Source organism: Oryctolagus cuniculus, chromosome 5, assembly GCF_964237555.1.
Source record: "Oryctolagus cuniculus chromosome 5, mOryCun1.1, whole genome shotgun sequence".
Classification (NCBI taxonomy): domain Eukaryota; kingdom Metazoa; phylum Chordata; class Mammalia; order Lagomorpha; family Leporidae; genus Oryctolagus; species Oryctolagus cuniculus.
This window is the reverse complement of record NC_091436.1, coordinates 59,396,836-59,411,269: the sequence shown is the minus strand read 5'-3', so window position 1 is coordinate 59,411,269 and position 14,434 is coordinate 59,396,836. Positions and strand designations below refer to the sequence as shown.

Below are 14,434 nucleotides of genomic sequence, written 5' to 3'. Positions count from 1 at the left end.
TCTGCAGTTCATCCTAAACCCTGTGTTTTTATTTTATTAAATCTTAAATCCACCAGTTCCTTATTTATATCTCAGTCCCTAACACTGAAGGCTAGAATTGCTTTATCCATAAGTCATATCTGGAAGGTTCTCTGTGACCCAGCACATGACACTGCAGAGGCCAGGCTGGCTGCTCTCTTCAAAGTACACGACCTATTGAGTCTGCTTACTTGTTTCTCAGCCTCCTCCATCCTTCCAGTCCCTGTATACTGTCTTAGGCTCTGAGCAACTTCCTCTGTATTTCCTCAGCTACTTTCCTCCCTTTTGTCCAAGTCCATTAACCTTCCATCTCTTCTACAATAGGCTTGACTTTTCCATTATGCACAGTGGGGGGTCCGCAAAAAATATTTTCATTTTCACCTTTCTTAACCGGAAGAAAAAAATGAGGATAATAATAGTGATTACATCAGGGAAAATTAGATAAGAAAAAATTCTAAAAAATGGGAACAAGGAAACAAATCACTACAAATATTTTTTAATGTTTTTAAATTTTGCCAACTAGAGTACTGAGATATAACAAAGACCTGAAACAAAATCCTGTATTTGCTTGTTTTTGTTACCAGGCACCAAACAGGTCTGACAGCAAGAAAAATGTGCTTTTGAAATGGAAACTTCTAGATGAATTATGTCTGTCTGTAAGCACAACATGCAAATGATTGTGCTCAGCAGGGAGATGCTAAAGAATATTTACATTTTGAAGGGAAAATGGAAACCAATTTGAATGCGCCCATGAATATGTTCAGCCAGAGGTATTCTAGACACACAGGTGACTTCAGGGCGGGTGATATTCCTGATCATGTGTCCTGTAAAGCACACAGAAACCTCCACAGACCAGGCTAGAACTCAGTCTATCGCAGAGCAGCATTTAGAGGATTGTTTTGGAACCCCCATCAAGGCGGGGGGGGGGGATAGTTATTAAAAATGGAAAAAGCAAAAATAAAGAGCCATAGGAGGGATCTCAAAAGCAATATTCTACCAATTCAGCATTTCATCAAAGTGCCATTGTCCTGCCTCCATCAATGCACATTTCCTGGGTGTGACACTGAACTAAATAGAACACTACCTCACACATCAAGTTTTCATGTGTTATCTCCCCCTCCATCTCATCTCAGGAGATTTGGAAGGGTGTTTGAACATTTTGGTAATAAGGAATAGAAATGCAATTTATGCTTTGTAGATGAGATGATTTGTTCTTATTTTATTCTTGATCTTTACTGGTCCTTGTTTCTAACTGCCAAATCAGCAGTCTGTCTCTACAATGATCTCATTATTTGCCTGTTATTTCAGGGTCATGGATTCAATTCCAATCTTTCAGTACATTTCAATTAACATTAATTGAGTGACCAAAGGGTGCATGACTCCTCCAGATGCTGCGAGGAAAATTGTCAATTGATTTTCTCTTAACAGGTGTTGAAATCAAATAGTTCCTGCTGGGCACTGTGGAATGACTGGAGTATTTATCAGAAGTCAACTGTATTACTCCCAATCATTAAGCTTCCCTTAAGAAACCTGGGTGCAGAAAGCTAATGCTATCTGTGGAATAAATAGGTGGTGATACAATTAAACCTTATAAGAGTATCTGATTTATACAATATTTTAGGCAGCAATTGTGCTCCAAACCAAATTGCCTTAGGTCACCCTATTAATAACTGTGAAATAGAGCTTCCCTTTCCAGCTAGAACACAGACCCCTCTAATCTTAGATTTTTTTTTTAATTGAAAACTATCCTCTCCAAACAATTGCAATAAACAATGATTGACTCTTACAGGAAGCAACCAACAACCAAATCAAAACATAAACAAATAAGTCATAACCAAAGTGCTAATCCTTTATTTCAGAAACTCTGGAGAGGGGAATCGAATTACATACAATGTCTTATTCAGCCCATGCAGACATTTGCATTTTGAGCATTGTTATATTACCTGCTCAACTCATCAGCTTCTTGTTGCAGGTTCCGGGCATGATCAATAGCTTCTTGCACTAAGTCATAACTGAGGTTACTTAGGTTGGATAGTTTTCTTTGTAGCTCGGTTTTGGCTCCATCTATTTCTGCATAAATCCCTGATGCATTCTAAGGAAAAATATTTAAAGAATTAAAGGGGGCAGCATTGTAGTATAACGGGTAAAGCTGCTGCCTGTGATGTAGGCTTTGCATATGGGCACTGATTTGAGGTTTGAGTCCTGGCTGCTCCATTTCTGACCCAGATCCCTGCTAATGGCCTGGGAAAAGCAGCAGAGGATGTCCCAAGTGCTTGGGCCCCTGCCACCCAGCAGGAGACCAAGATGAAGCTCCTGGTTCCTGGCCTGACCACAATGACCACCTGGGGAGTGAACCAGAGGATGGAAAATTCTCTCTCTCTCTCTATGCTTCTCCCTCTTTTCCTGTAACTCTGATTTTCAAAAATATATACATACATAAATAAATATTCTTTAAAAAGAATTAAATAAATTGAATTTAGAAGAACTTAAAAATATTTTTCCCTGAGAGCAGCAGTAAATTTCAGGCCAGGTCCACATAGGTTTAAAACACTATAAACAGACATTTATTTGTTCATCCCACATCCTCCATGCCTTCTTATCTACTGATAGCTTCCCTAACATTCAGACATGCTGTGACATTTCTGATCTAAAACCAAAATGAAACACTGTCCCCCCTCCCCCGCAGTGATCCGCACATGTCCCTGTTACTGTACAACTTTTCTATTCCCTTCCTAACAAAATCTCTTGGGGAGGAAAGCTGAAGGAAGTTCTCTCATTCGTTTCTAATCTTGCAGGGAAGCATGAGCAAAGCCACCATCTAGAAATGATGGCAGGAGAGGCAGGCTTCCCATCAGCTGTGTTTCACATCTTGGGTACAGCCGTGATGCTGAGGATACTTGTGCTTGTGGGCAGAGAGGGAGAGAATCCTCAGGTGGGCACAAGGAACAGGTGGGTATGGAAGTTGAAGGATATTTTCAAAGAATTATTATACTGATAACTTCCATGGCTTAAGGAGGGAAGAGAAGCTGTGAGCGGGGTAAAATACATGAGGTGGAAGAGGTCTTGATGTGGCCAGACTGCTGAAGTGGGCATTCCAGTGTGAGTGAGATGGGAGTTGGTGCTTGGGGAGGGAAATGCTGGGAGCTGGGCTATGGAGGAGGCAGCCATTGATGACAAGATCTGAGTGTGGCAACAGGTGGACTAACAGACGGAGGCTGAAGGAAACACTTGGAAAGAGAAGCTCAGGAGCTGGGGGACAGGGATTGGTGAGCTCAGCCAAAAGGCTTTTAGCATCACCAAGGACAACAATGGAAGTTCCAGTGGAGAGGAAAAAAGGCAGCTTGCTGCTGAAACAGTTAAAGAATGAGGTGGCGATCAGATGACCTTAAACGGTGTCCTTTTAGAGGAAATAAAAATGGGTTGAGTAATTTCATGAGCAGTTTGGGTCACTGCATTTTACTGGAAAGCTTTTACTTGGACATGTGTGGATTTTGCATGCCAGCTTTATTAAACACACAACATTACATGTAAGGAGTGAGTAGGATAGATATGGCTCCAGATCAGCACTTTCAATGGAACTTTCTGCAGTGTTGTCTGTGCTGTTGACCACAGTAGCCCTGCACCATATGTGGCTACTGAGGACTTGGAGTGTGGCTAATGCAACTGAAGAATGAAAATGTTAACCTTCTCTAATTGTAAGCAGCCATATGCAGCTATGAGCCACCGTGCGGTGCAAGAAGCTGAAAAATACAGTCCCCTGATCTTATTTTCATGATGTCTGTTAGCTTCTTTCTTTTGTGACACTGAGCAGCTGTTCAAACCTGCTATAAATACAAACCCAAGCGAGTCATATGTGTCCTACCTTTATTATATCATCGAGCTCCAAAAGAGTCAGACGAGGCGTCCTCAGAGAGTCCACAGATGCACTGAGAGACGTGTTCACCACCTCCACTTGTTCCCGCACTTTCTCATGCTGTTTCTGCAGGAAGGAAGAGCCAGAGGAAGAGGAAGAGAAAGCGTCTTCAGAGGAAGCAGCAGGGAGAGTGGTAAATGTCAACTTGCTGTCTTTGAGTTCCTATGGCAGTCCCATCACTTAATTGCTGTGTACCCTTGGAGAGCACCACCTGCCCGATGCATGGTCTTCTCATTAAATGTGGAGATTACAAATGCAAGCACCATAGGAGATCTGAAGCACTTATGATTGTTATCTTATTATGGTTGTTTTTTATTAACATCAGTGTCTCAAAGGCAGCACTCTATTTTTTTTCTCCCAGAAACCTTTTATTTAAGGTATACAAGCATCACTTGTTTCATAAATACAACTTCAGGAACATGGTGATGATAGGTAGCACTTTAGAGAGGGCATTTGACCCTTTCCCCAGTAATGTATAGAGAGTCTATGGAGACAGGATTGAACCTGGGCTCTATATTTGCAGTAAGTGGGAATACATTAATTAAAGAGCATTTATCATGTGCGAACTTTGGGATCACTTGGACAAGAACAAACTATACACAAAATAATCTTACTGTCCTTTTAGGAATTAAAATTGAGATCTTGTTTCATACTACTCTGAGCTCTTTATGTCAGAAGCTCTGACTTTCTGAAGTGTTCATACACTTTTTGATGAATGCCCCAATTTCTACCTTCACGTTAGGTCTAGAGGCAGGGATATTGTGCTGCTGAAGAAATATTGTAGGGCTTCAAATGAGTCCAGAATTTGAAAGTGATGCAGAATGAAATTTTAGGGGGAAAAGTCAAAGACTCATTTCACAATGTGAGTAAAAAATGAGTTCAAATTCCTTTAGAAACAGTAATTCAAGATAGAGTTTAGATATATGTTACAGTAAAACCTGTGATTTCATAGAAATAATTACGGAAGTCTAGATGTAGGAGGAAGTACTTTAAAACATTCCAAGTTCATCTTAGTGTCCTTTTTCACTCCCTGCAATCTTCCTGATTCAATGGAAAGTAAAAATGGAACCCATCTTCTCCAAACACATTGCCACAGGCTGCAGACAGAAAAGAATGGCATTTGAATATCCACTTTTTAAAAAAAATATTTTCTTTATTTGAAAGACAGAGTTGCAGAGAGAGAGAGAGAGAGAGAGGAGAGAGACAGAGACAGAGAGACACAGACAGAGAGATATTCCATCTGCTGTTTCATTCCCCAGATGGCCACAACGGCCAGGGCTAGGCCAGGCCAAAGCCAGAAGCCTGGAACTTCACCCAAATCTCCCACAGAGGTACAGGAGTACAGGGGCCCAAGTACTTGGACCATTTTCTGCTCCTTTGTCAGGCACAAAAGCAGGGAGCTGGATCAGAAGTGGAGCAGCCGAGACTGGAGCCAGTGCTCGTATGGGATGCTGGCCTCACAGAAGCAGCTCTATCTGATGCGCCACAACACCAGCCCAGATAAAATACTCTTTAAAAAGCACTGCTTAGGATTCTCATAGCCAAAACTCTGCATTCTCAAGACTGTTTCTAAGATTTTTAGGGTAAGAAAACTTTTTATGTTTTTTGCATATGCAAAAGGAATTTTGAAACATACTGAAATAGTGCTCATCATATCATTTTCATAATTGTTAGCTTTTAAAACTTTCTTTTATCCAATCTGTCCATCTTTCTGTTGGAATATCTTGATGTGTTTTAAAGCTAATTGTATTTATTTCTGTCTAGAGCTGTATATGGTAAGTGGGGGAAACTAAATTGAAGCAATTAATTTCCCAACTACTACAGATAAACTTGCCATGCAGAGCTGTTAGCACGCAGCTTTGAAGCTGGGCTCCGACTGCAGGCAGAGTATGTGCAGTGTTCTTTTACAGCTACCCAAATACAAGAGCTTACAGAGGAGGACATTACTCAGACTCTGTAGAAGGGAAACAGCCCTGGAGAGTTAAATCATGGTAACCTTTTTTTTTTTTTTTTTTAACCTCCTTCCCTTTGCTTGCTTTAAGACACATACTTGGAGTGCCGTGGTGTAGCAGGCAAAAGCTGCCACCTGCAGTGCTGGCATCCCATATGGGCATTGGTTCAAGTCCCAGCTGTTCCACTTCCGATCCAGCTCTCTGCTATGGCCTGGGAAAGCAGTAGAAGATGGCCCAAGTCCTTGGGCCCCTGCACCCATGTAGGAGACCTGGAGGAAACTCCTGGCTCCTGGCTTTGGACTGGTGTAGCTCCAGCCATTGTGGCCATTTGGGGAGTGAACCAGCAGATGAATGAAAGACCTCTCTCTCTCTCTGCCTCTCCTTCTCTCACTGTAAGTCTGACTTTCAAATAAATCTTAAAAAAAAAAAAAAAAAAAAGACAAGAGGCCAGTGCCGCGGCTCACTAGGCTAATCCCCCGCCTTGTGGCGTCAGCACACCGGGTTCTAGTCCCGGTCGGGGCGCCGGCTTCTGTCCCGGTCGCCCCTCTTCCAGGCCAGCTCTCTGCTGTGGCCAGGGAGTGCAGTGGAGGATGGCCCAAGTACTTGGGCCCTGCACCCCATGGGAGACCAGGAGAAGTACCTGACTCCTGCCATCAGATCAGCGTGGTGCGCCGGCTGCAGCGCGCCGGCCGCGGCGGCCACTGGAGGGTGAACCAATGGCAAAGGAAGACCTTTCTCTGTCTCTCTCTCTCACTGTCCACTCTGCCTGTCAAAAAAAAAAAAAAAAAAAAAAAAGACAAGAAAGTTTGTCACAAAATAAATAAAAAGATTTCATTAAAAAAATACAAATACTTTATACTATTGCTTTTCTATAGAGCTGTATAACCACCTGTCTTTGTGTAGAAAAGAATAATTGGCCCCAGAAAGTTTCAATATATTAGGCTTAATGTCCTTGCATCAGGAGGATGTTTAAGGGGCCAGTGTTGTGTCCTAGCAGGTTAAACTGCTGCCTGCAGCACCAGCATCTCATTTGGATGCTGGTTTGAGTTCCAGATGCTTCACTTCCCATCCAGTTCCCTGATAATGTACCTGGAAAATCAGCAGAAGATGGCCCAAATCCTTGGGCCCCTGCATTCATGTAGGAGACCTGGAAGAAACTCCTGGCTCCCGGCTTTGGCCTGACCCAGCCCTGGCCGTTGTGGCCATCTGGGGAGTGAACCAGTAGATGGAAGATCTCTCTTTCTCTGTATCTGCCTTTCGAAATAAATAACTAGATCTTTTAAAAGAGTATTTTATATGCTTTTAAAATAAATATATTCATCTGATAAATATTTTTATCATTACATTACTCTTTGGAATTAGGAGTAAGATGACAAAATAAATAATGTAATTATTAATTGTGTAGCTACTGTTTGAACATCACTTGATCTTAGCCAAAAGGTTGAGAAGTGATTAAATGCTTAATCTTTGTGTATAATTTGGGTTATGCATTAAGACTGAAATGTGGACCAATGCCGCGGCTCAATAGGCTAATCCTCCGCCTGTGGCGCCAGCACACCGGGTTCTAGTCCTGGTCGGGGCGCCAGATTCTGTCCCGGTTGCCCCTCTTCCAGGCCAGCTCTCTGCTATGCTCCGGGAGTGCAGTGGAGGATGGCCCAAGGCTTGGGCCCTGCACCCCATGGGAGACCAGGAGAAGCACCTGGCTCCTGGCTTTGGATAAGTGCGATGCGCCAGCCGCAGTGCGCTGGCCGCGGTGGCCATTGGAGGGTGAACCAACGGCAAAAGGAAGCCCTTTCTCTCTGTCTCTCTCTCTCACTGTCCACTCTGCCTCTCAAAAAATAAAAAAATAAAAATAAAAAAAAGACTGAAATGTGGGTGTTATTCTTTTCTAACCCATGCTGTAGGTCTAGTGGTGAAACATGAAATTGAAGCCCTCAAGTTTTCTTTCTAAACAGAGTTAAACTGCAATAAAGTCAGATCCACTCAAAACCACTTTGTTGTAGAAAAAACTACTACTTCTAGGAGTGGGATTTGTCCAGCCCACAGGCAATATAAGGCTTGCATAATCATTTGGTCTGGCCCTGCCAAGGCAACTGCAGGTAGGACTTGAAATTCAACACATCTACAGCAGGCTAATTTTTAAGTTGGCAATTTTGTGTGACCTGCAAATAATCTTATAAATATCCAAATGGCCCTTTTCAGAAAACAGTTTTCCCTACCCCTGGAAAGGAAGGGTTGGATTTGAAATTTCTTTGAAGAATCTCAAGCTCCATGACATGGAAATATGCAAAAGTACACAAAAGAATGCCTACAGTAGTGCTTCATAATTCAGAGGTCCAAGTTAATATAAAAATAATATAACCAAGAATATCCAACATACACAATCACTTCCATGGAACTTGAGGGTTCTCTTTGCTTTTGTCTTTGCATCTGTTCATCATCAAGTGTAACAAACATAAGGCATTATGTTAGGTGCTAGGAAAATATAATTTGTGCAGGGCTTGAGTGCTGCCCTTTGGTTGCTTACAGTTAAGTAAATGCTTAGCATACACACATAGGATGCACAGTTTATTATTCAGGAATTAGTAATCCCTTATAGTTGGGAACACAGAACATATGATGAGGGGATGAGGGTGATGAAGCCAGATGGTCATTCCAGAGGTCCAGCTGATGGCTGTCCCAGTAAAAGAAGGAGAGACTCTTCCTGGTAGTCATGACTCTGAGCTTGGGGTTAAGATGGACTATCCGACCTTGGCTATGAACTTGATATGTATCAACAACTGTGTGTTCCGTACTTTAAACTGAAGTTTCAAAAGAGTATGATACTACAAAGGATCTCTGTGAATGAGATCCCAGTGGAAAGAAGGAGCCATCAAAGAAGGATGTACTTTTCTCTGAAGAGGGGAGAAAACTTCCACTTTGCTTATGGCTCTAAATACTGATGGAGTCTGTGGACTCAAGAGGCTTCCATAGCCTTGGCAGCTCATGACAAGAGCCTCGGGTGATCACTGCTGTCATAAATAAGGGTGTCAATTGTTAAATTAACAACAGGAGTCACTACACTTGCTCCCTATTTAGGACCTCTGTCCTGAATGAGTTGTACTATGAGGATTAACGGTAAAATTAGTCTTCAAACAGTACTTTATACTTTGTGTGTCTGTGTGGGTGCAAATTGTTGAAATCTTTATTTAGTAGATAGTTGATCTTCTGTATATAAAGATAATTAAGAGGCCGGTGCTGCGGCTCAATAGGCTAATCCTCCGCCTAGTGGCGCTGGCACACTGGGTTCTAGTCCCAGTCAGGGTGCCAGATTCTGTCCCGGTTGCCCCTCTTCCAGGCCAGCTCTCAGCTGTGGCCAGGGAGTGCAGTGGAGGATGGCCCAAGTGCTTGGGCCCTGCACCCCATGGGAGACCAGGAGAAGTACCTGGCTCCTGCCTTTGGATCAGCGCAGTGCGCCATTGGAGGGTGAACCAACGGCAAAGGAAGACCTTTCTCTCTGTCTCTCTCTCTCACTGTCCACTCTGCCTGTCCAAAAAAAAAAAAAAGATAATTAAGAATGAATCTTAATGAAGAATGGTATGAGAGAGGGAGTAGGAGGTGGGATGGTTTGGGGGTAGGAGGGCGAGCATTGGGAGAAGAACTGCTATATTCCAAAAGCTGTACCTATGAAATTTATATTTATTAAATAAAAGCTTTCTAAAAAATAAAGAGTATGATACTGTGGCAATGTAAGAATGATTGGCCTTCAGTAGGGGAGGAATTCTGCTGAGGGAGACACTTGGCTTACTGACTAGCCAGAATGAAACACAGATTACAGGGAAGAGCCAGGACACGCGATGAGCAGAGGAAACAGGCAGAAAACCTGTGGCCTTGGGAGGGATAAAAGCAGCCTGGACAGGAATGGAAATATGTAGGAAGGAGAGCTGGAGGAAATGAGTTGATTTTTAGCAGAGAGTAGCAGGCCACAGTCACGTGTCCATTCCTGCAGACAGATGCTAGCATGAATGTTGCACCATGGGCTCAGTTAGGGATCAGGGTGAAGACCCATAAATCAAGAGCTGATGTGGAGAGACAGAGTGAAGTCACCGAGGGAGGAGAGGAAGACAAAAGGGGCAGAGCTTTGGCTGATGCCAACTGCAAAGGTTGGGAAGGGAAGGAGAATGCAGACTGAGAGGGACTTTAAAACTCCTCAACTCTGTGCTGTTCTCTAGGATCTTGTTCTCCCATTGGAAATAGTGGAAGAGTCAGTTAAGCTAAAATGAGACCCACCATATATTGGAATCACCAAAATGCCAAATTCCTGGTATCCACATGCATGAAGTTTTAAAATTGTGCATAAGAAAAGTTTAATTACCAGGTTAGCATTGTGGCTCAGCAGGTTAAACTGCCATCTGCAATGCTGCCATCCCATACGAGAATGATGGTTCCAGGCCTGGTTGCTTGGTTCCAATCCAGCTTCCTGCTAATGGGCCTAGGAAAGCAGCATAGGATGGCCCACCCTGCCGCCCATATGGGAGATCAGGATGGAGTGTCTGGCTCCTGGCTTCAGCTTGGCCCGGACCTGGCTATTGTGGCCATTTGTGTGAGTGAACCAGCAAATTAAAGATATTCTCTCTCTCTCTCTCTCTCTCTCTCTCTCTCTTTGCCCCCCATCTGCCTTTCAAATAGTCTCATAAAATGATAAAACTTTAATTTAAAGCTATTTAGGCATTTATTCACTTTTAGAACTCAAGTCTTTTTATGTGGGTGACACTGTCCACTCACTCACTGCTTTTTGCATTTACAAAGTTCACTGTGCTTTGACTCAGACTCCGACATTTACCAACCATTAGCAAAGCTGCTGGTCTCTGTCTATGTAGATTGTTTGTTTTTTGATTGTGCATTTCCCTTCCTTTTTGCAGACTTGTCAAAGCACTTATAACTAAAGATCCAGTCCTAAAAATCCATCATTAAAGAAGCCAACATGTTAACATGCAATATACTGCGAGTGTTCCTAACACAGGTCTAAGTGGAAGACAAAGCACTTTGTTAAGACTCACAACTCACAGGCTCAAATGAGAGCCACGAGTTTGCTACAACTGGTACTCATTTTTCTCTGCAGTGAAATCTTATTGCTTGAGGCTAGGGGGACAGCTCTGGTTGGGCTGGGGTTGCCCCTGAGCCATAGCTAGCCCTCGTCCTATTGGAATTGCTCTGGGTTGATAGGTTTTCTTCTCCATTGAGGGTCCTCAGTACTGAAGATGGCCCTGGGTCTTCACTTGTGAACCCCTAGAATTGTAGAAGGTTGCAGTGTTGTTTCTCTCTTACTTAAATGTTCTGAATCCTCTCTTGGGAATAGAACAGTGTCACCCTACAAACAGTGTGGTTTTCAATATCTCATGATGGGAAGAATCACTTCCTGCTTGGAGTTGAAAATAGATCTTCCATAACTTTGGGTGCAGCCTGCAAAGCTACAGGGTCTCATAACTGGAAGATCCTTGAAGACGTTCAGTAAATCAACAAATGTTCACGGAATCGCTCCTTTGTGCCAGACACTGAACTAAATGCTTGTGAACTCGATGAAGAACACCTGATTCCCTGACATCTTGGAGCCCCTGCTGTAGGGGAGAAGACAAATGCATTAGCAGGTGGTTCCAATATAGAACCAGAGCTGTGCACGAAGCATTATGGGGTGGAGGATTGCAGGTAGTGTGATGTTGTCTGAACTGAATGTGTGACTCAAGGAAAGGCAAGAGGTGAGGCTGAGGGGCCTGGCAGGTGCAGATCAACAGGGCCCCATGTGCCACATGAAAGATTGTCTTATAGGACACTGTTTCTCAAGTGTTGTTAACCATGACTCACAAGACATGTGTTATATGTTGCAACCCATGACACATACATGACAGAAAGATGATGAGACCATACCTTACTAGCACTCTGACAGTTCTATTCTATTTCATTTTATTTTTAAAGGAACACTGGCACAAACCATTCAAACTTATTTCATAATCCCCTGTTATAAAATGGTTCACAAGCCATAGTGTTAAAACCACTGCTATAAGTGGTAAAGAGGAAATGAGGGTTTGGGGAAGGCAAGCCATCCTTGTGATGTAGATGAGGGCTGCAAGGACTGGAAGAGAGCAGGAATGGAGGAGAGAGCAGCAGGATGCTTTGGTTGAGAAATGATGAAGGTCAGAGCCAGAGAATTTGAGGAATGTAAAAGATGAGAGAGAGCCAAAAACAACACTAAGATGATAAACTTGTGATGATCCTGCAGTTCGCTGGATGTGTGGAAAGGGAAGGATTCAAGTGCAAGGTGAGTCCCAGTGACTTCTGAAACAAGATTTGGTGTTATACCTCTACTGCGTAAGATAATCAAGCATCGGGTCGACAAAGACTGCTCTCTTGATCAGTGGAATTCTAAAGAGTATCACCTAAGCGTTTACTCCTACTCGAAATGCATGGTGCTAAGTATAACTCATTTTTATGTAAGAAATTTTATGATGACTCTTACTGAGGGGCAATGATGACTGAAAATCAGGGCAGGGAGCCTAGTGAAAGTTGATTTTTTCTTTCCAACAATAAAAACACACAGCTGATTTAGGCATTTTCTCATTATAATTCTGTTTGTTCACATGCTTTTTCATGCTAATCTTTCTAAGAGTGTCCAAACATGCACACATCATCTCATCAGAAGGCTACTCCTCTTGAGGGTGGTGGTTTTGAGTACAGGTGGTGCTTGGTGGGGGGTGGGAGTGGGGGTGAGGGTGGTTGGGTGGGTGGGGAGGGGACGGGTTACCACCACAGTCCTCAGCTCTCTATCTGTGGGTGTCCCGCTGGATGCCACGTCTTGGACTTTTCCTCACCTCTTGGTATTTGCATTTGAGTCGATTTCCCTAGGCTGAGAGATCTGCTAATCACGCTTTTCCAAAACTGACACATGCCATGGGTAATGTGCCTTTCCAAAAATCACACATTCCTGGAACATACGACTGATCTGCTTTGCTCTTCTAGGGCCCTCAGCATAAAATATTTTCATGCATAAGAATACACCCTGCTCACCCACCCACCTATGGGCACAAGCACTCTAACAATTGCATTCTTATCAAAGCAGGAACCAATGATCATCATTTTAGCTTAATCTTTGAAACACACACTCACATTAGTAATTCACTGTAGCAGAAAGTATGCCATTATTTTTTGAAAATGTGAATACTGAAATACACCAAAATTTAAAAAATAAATATACCAAATGTCCCTTATTGGTATAATTTTAAGTTTTCTTTTCCTAAAATGCATTTAGTTAGGGTCACTCTACCTCCTGGTCCCGCTGCCTGGCTGCTGTGGCCCTGTTCATGTCTTCGGCATCCCTGACATGGTCCAGGGCCTGGTCCAGCGATTCCTGGAGTTCTGACAACTTAGCATTGTAGTCATCCAGCTGCTCCAAGACGACAGGAAACAGGGAGCGGGTGTCATTGTGCAGCCGCTGCCAGCTCTCAGCCTGGCTCAACACTGTGAAGAAATGGAAATAGAAACTCAGTCTGGGCTGCTTCTGTCTCTTCACTTCCTTCTAGCAGTTAGCAAAGCACAACACTGTCAGGTTATGCCTTCTGCAGCAACTGATGTCGAAGCTATTGTTCACAAAGATAGTCTGGCTTTCTTGGGTAGTGTTTCTTTTTAAAGAAATTTTTTTCTTTTTTTCTGAGACAGAGACAAAGAGAGCCTCCATTCACTGGTTCCCTTCCCAAATGTCTGCAATGAGCAGATCTGGGCTGGAGCTGAAGCCAGGGGTCAGGAACAGGGAACTCAATTGAGGTCTCGCACGTAAGTGGCAGAACTCAAGTACATGAGCCATCACTACTGCCTCCCAGAGTCTGCATTAGTAGGAAGCTGAAGTCGGGAGCTGGAGCCAGATATTGAACCTAGTTATTCTGATGTGGAGACAGGTGCCCCGAGCGGAATCTCAACAACTAGGCCAAATGTTCTCCCCTAGCCCCACATTTTATATTTGAAGTAAAAAAACCCTGTTTTATAGGGGCTAGGACAACAGTCAATTAAAAGAAGGATTTGGTTTTACCATACAGATTCTGTTTTATGTGGAAAACATGTCATTATACTATGTTTATTTTTACCGAGATTATTAATAATTTTACCATTTAAAATGGATTTGGATATTTTGTCATTTTTACTATGAAAACTTCCCCAAATTATCTTGTTAGTATTAAGGTAAAATGATGTTCATGGCCACTCACTATATTCTCTCCAAACAACTGTGTCTAGTTAACTCTTCTAGGTTAAATCCTAACCATGATTTTGGATGAAATAAAGATTAAATGCAATGATATGATATTCTTAAACTTTATTCTCTTCTCAAAGGTACCTGGGCTGTCTGTGTATCTTAATTCTGTTTTTCTCCAGAGAATATCAGTCTGTCTAGTTGAGGTTTTGTATTTTTTTTTTCATTGCAGTGAGCAGAAGATACAAGTTAATGGTTGCATAAACAAAATGGCTAAAGATGTGTTCACTGCTGGAAGGAGGCTCAGTGGGAGATGTGATTGGTTCCATTCTCTCA

The 14,434-nt window shown here is 42.8% G+C and overlaps 1 protein-coding gene across 6 annotated transcripts in view; it reads right to left on the bottom strand.

The window, feature by feature from the left end:
• Positions 1 to 14,434, bottom strand: part of LAMA4 (laminin subunit alpha 4) — a 150,444-nt gene that overhangs the window by 52,688 nt on the left and 83,322 nt on the right. For all 6 annotated transcript variants that reach the window (XM_070073690.1, XM_070073692.1, XM_070073687.1 and 3 more), the window contains 3 exons: positions 13,181 to 13,374; positions 3,881 to 3,997; positions 1,962 to 2,110 (listed from right to left, as the gene is read on the bottom strand). In XM_070073690.1, coding sequence (XP_069929791.1) covers positions 1,962 to 2,110; positions 3,881 to 3,997; positions 13,181 to 13,374 — 460 coding nt within the window. The remainder of the gene's footprint in view (positions 1 to 1,961; positions 2,111 to 3,880; positions 3,998 to 13,180; positions 13,375 to 14,434) is intronic.